Source organism: Lutra lutra, chromosome 13 (genome assembly GCF_902655055.1).
Source record: "Lutra lutra chromosome 13, mLutLut1.2, whole genome shotgun sequence".
In the NCBI taxonomy this organism is placed as follows: Eukaryota; Metazoa; Chordata; class Mammalia; order Carnivora; family Mustelidae; genus Lutra; species Lutra lutra.
In genome coordinates, this window is record NC_062290.1 from 70,667,734 (window position 1) to 70,671,850 (window position 4,117).

The 4,117-nt window shown below is 44.6% G+C and overlaps 1 protein-coding gene across 1 annotated transcript; it reads right to left on the reverse strand.

The window, feature by feature from the left end:
• Nucleotides 1-2,118: 2,118 nt before the first annotated feature.
• On the reverse strand, nucleotides 2,119-2,532 carry LOC125083172 (tubulin alpha chain-like). Its single transcript, XM_047699204.1, has one exon. The coding sequence runs from the start codon at nucleotides 2,530-2,532 to the stop codon at nucleotides 2,119-2,121; it is 414 nt and encodes a 137-aa protein (XP_047555160.1).
• Between the last annotated feature and the right edge of the window lie 1,585 nt (nucleotides 2,533-4,117).

Sequence of the window (4,117 nt, forward strand, 5' to 3'; positions counted from 1 at the left end):
ACAACTCCTTCACTTCTTGGGTTCGAGACAACTGTGCACCTCTAGACCCCAAAGCCTTTCGTGATAGTGACATCGAGGATAATAAAAGTGCACAGAGCTGGTGGTTGGCTTCTCTGATTTTCCCCTCATTATCAGCCAATCAGGAAAACAAATTCATCATAAATAAAGAGGGCCTAGGAGCATCCAACAGAAATAAACAATGGGTAACATTGAGCAAATTCAGTTTGCATCACTAAAAATTCTGGCTTTGGAAGACCCTAATTCCTCCCACATTTCAATCATTGGACTCTTCTGGAATAAATAATGCTCTGGATTAGTGGTGATGAAAGACCGAGATAATCTTAACTCACTCACAGGACATTAGAAAAAAGGCAAAATAAAACAACCTTTTGTGCTTATTGTTGTCACACACTGTCTCTCAATGTGGTCCCTACAGTTGTGTTCAGGTATGCTCTTTCAAGGCTAGGGAGGCCGTAGTTAGTGTGAAAACTTTAGAAAATGTAGATTGAAAAAATAATAATACAGGCCACTCCCAATTTCATCACAAAGATTTGCCCATTGTTGACATTTGTTGTATTTTTTCTTGAAGGGGTGTGTGTGTGTGTGTGTGTGTGTGTGTATACCTAGCTATATGGCTAGGTAGTAGGTATATTGAATAGGATTAGGCTGCACCTTTCTGAAGCCTGCCTTGCTCATTCAACAGACAGAACATCTTTCCATGCCAGTAGCTATTCTATAATATCATTTTGCATGGTCAAGCAGAATTTGTGATCAGATCTGCCATAAAAATGTTAACCTATTTCCTGTTTTGTCCACTGCTTCTGATTTTGGTAGTTGTCAGGGAATTATTTATTGAGACCTTCCATGTGCTGAATTCTTTGTGAATCTGTCCTGATAGGTGGCAGTGCCCTGCAATGGAGGGACCTCAGTTCCAATCACATCTCTGTTCCCTACTATCTCTTTGACTTTGTGTAAGTTACTTAAGTTCTCTGAGCCTCGATTACCTTCTGTGGAAACAGGGGTAATGAACCTTTCCTCAAAGGGCTGTTGTAAAAATGCAGTGAGGTAAGATACACAGAGACTCTGGAAATTATATGAGCAGGCGCGCAGTGAACGGTTGCCATCACTGTTGCAGAGTGGGGTCTCCATCCAGCCTGAGGGAAAGAGGTCAGGGTGGTGTCTGTGTGGGGCTGAGGAGACTGGGTGAGCCCTGAAGGGTGAGTTGGGGTGAGCAAGCAAAGGGGAAACTTCAAAAAATTCCTCTGGGCCTCTGCTTTAAGTTACGCAATATGGAGCCAGGGGTCCAAGGGAGGACACCTTTCCTAATTTGCCCCTGGATGTTAGGGGATGGTAGTGAGGGAGTGCTATTGGCATATTTGTTGCTATCTGGCCACGTGAGAGCAAGTAGGCACTGTGGCCCTTGCAGGTGTGGCTCGCTTAGGACCCTGGAGGGTATGGAGCTTGAGGCTGGCCATGGTGGTGCCTTGAGAGCCGCTTCCGCTCTCCCTTCTGCTAGGCATTGCACTGTAGGAGTTAAGGGCTTAGGCTGGCAAATCTCAGGTAGATCTGAGTCCCAATCCCTGCTTCCAACATTTATCTGATCTTCAAATCTTATCTGTAAAACTGGGACAATGATATTAGCCTCAGATCGTGTCATGAAGATAATGAGAGCTAATACATGCAGGGCTGAGTCCTGAAAACCTAAGTAGGTGGTGACTGTGGGTTTTCTTCTCCACCTGTCCTGCCTCCCTTACCTGCTCAGTGACTCGACCTCCTGCCTCTGCGTGGCCCGAGGAGAACTGACAATGGCCAGGTGTTTCCAGAGGAGAGCAGACAGTGAGGGGAAAACACAGTGGATGGGAGCAGGGTGTGGACACTAGGGGAGAAGGGATGAGGGCTGAATCAGAAGCTTCAGATAAGCCTCAGTATCCAACGTTCTGATCCAGACTGGGCAGAGGTGACTTCCCCTGATGTTACTGCTGCCTCTAGGCTTCTGTTTGAGTTGAATTTTGGAACAGCCATACTAAAAAGCTAAATAAGCTACAAATTTGTTTAATGAAAAGAAAAAAAAAAGAAATGAGACAGTCCCAAGACAACAGAGTGTAAAATCATAGCAGGTTAATACTCTTTATCCTCATCCTCTCCCTCTGTACTATCCGCTCCAGCCTCCTCATAATCCTTCTTAAGGGCAGCCATATCTTCACGGGCCTCAGAAGACTCTCCTTCCTCCATGCCCTCACCCACATACCCGTGAACAGAGGCACGCTTGACATATATCGGGTCAAACTTGTGGGCCAGGCGAGCCCACGCCTTTGCAGTGGCTGTGGTGTTGCTCAGAATGCACCCAGCTCGCTGTACTTTGGCCAGGTCTCCACCAGGTACCACAGTGGGAGGCTGGTAATTAATGCCCACTTTGAAGCTAGTGGGACACCAGTCCACAAACTGGATGGTACGCTTGGTCTTGATGGTGGCAATGGCAACATCGACATCTTCGGGAACCACGTCGCCCTGGTACAACAGGCAGCAAACCATGTATGGGGTGATTTATGCCTTCCCTGCTGGGGTGAGGCTTTCAACAGATGCTGTTAAGAAGGAAAGAGAGCCCAGCAGCATTGGGATTTCCCATAACCTTGACTGGAAACAGGAGGCAAACCTAGAGGACTTTTTGAGATCTCTCTCTGGGATATGTGGATGGCTTTAACTGTAGGACAGTACTAGTCAAAATGTGGTCCACAAGGCTGGTCCATGGTGAGATACAAAACTGAGAGCAAATGCTAGGGAAATTTTACAAGAATTTGACAGAGGAATGTTGTGTGTGTTGAATCTAATGGAGAAAAAAAAATTTGAGTATTTTTGTATGTCCTTTAAAATTTTACATTTTTAGTAATTTATTTCTATTATGTTTCACAAATGTCACAGTCTGTGATACATTAATGAATTAAAACAAGACAAAACAAAGTGGGTTCTCCCCAAAGATGCTTTGAGAAGCACTGCTCTGGGCTACTCTATAAATGTCAAGCATTATTCTTCTCCAGGGAGTTCCTGGCGTTTTCACTTTGGAAGCAGATGTAGAATGATGGACCAGAAAGAAGTCTGGATGGGGTCAGGAAGCCCTTGGTTCCTGGCCTCACCATACACACACTAGCTATGTGGTCTTGTAAAGCCTCTCCTATGATCAGTTTCATTCTCTGTGAAATGAGGGTAATAAAACCTGCCACATGGGATTTGTGAGATTTAGTGTAGGTAAAGAGCCTAATGAGATCTCTGGCCTGTAGTAGGTACTAAAAATATTTGTTCCTTTTCTCTCTTCCCTTTGCAGTTAACTTACATGTATAAGAATTTCAATGTTTAGCTTTCTTGGTCCCTTGAAAAATATTTCTATCCATCCTAGTCTGGTTGTCCTAGGTTCATGGAGGTTCTTTATATCTCTATAATAATAGTCCCAGCATTTTATGTACATTTGTCCTTTGTCACAGTAAACCTGCAAGGTAGAGATTCTTCCATTCTGAAAGAGAGGAAACAGAAGTCATAGAGGTTGAATGCCTTGCTTAAAGTCATACAACAATGTTAAGGACAGCTTGAAATTCCGACTTGTCCATCTACACAGCTCTCCTCCTGTACGGACCTGCTTTCAATGGATGAGCATTCCTTCTGGGGCCTTAAAATTTTTTTTTTTAAGGTTTTACTTATTTATTTGACAGAGAGACACACAGTGAGAGAGGGAACACAAGCAGGGGAGCAGCAGAGGGAGAGGGAGAAGCAGGCTTCCTGCCAAGCAGGGAACCCGATGGGGGTCTGGATCCCAGTACCCTGGGATAATGACCTGAGCCAAAGAGAGACACTTAATGACTGAGCCACCCAGGCGCCCCCAATTTTTTTTTTAAAGATTTTATTTATTTGTTTGAGAGAGAGTGAGAGAGAGCATGAGAGGGGAGAAGGTCAGAGGGAGAAGCAGACTCCCCATGGAGCTGGGAGCACAATGCAGTACTTGATCCCAGGACTCCAGGATCATGACCTGAGCCAAAGGCAGTAGCTTAACCAACTGAGCCTTTAATTTTAAAGTCATTGACTCTCCTTTCCTCTTTTATAGGTTCATTAGGTATATTTTCTCTTTTAT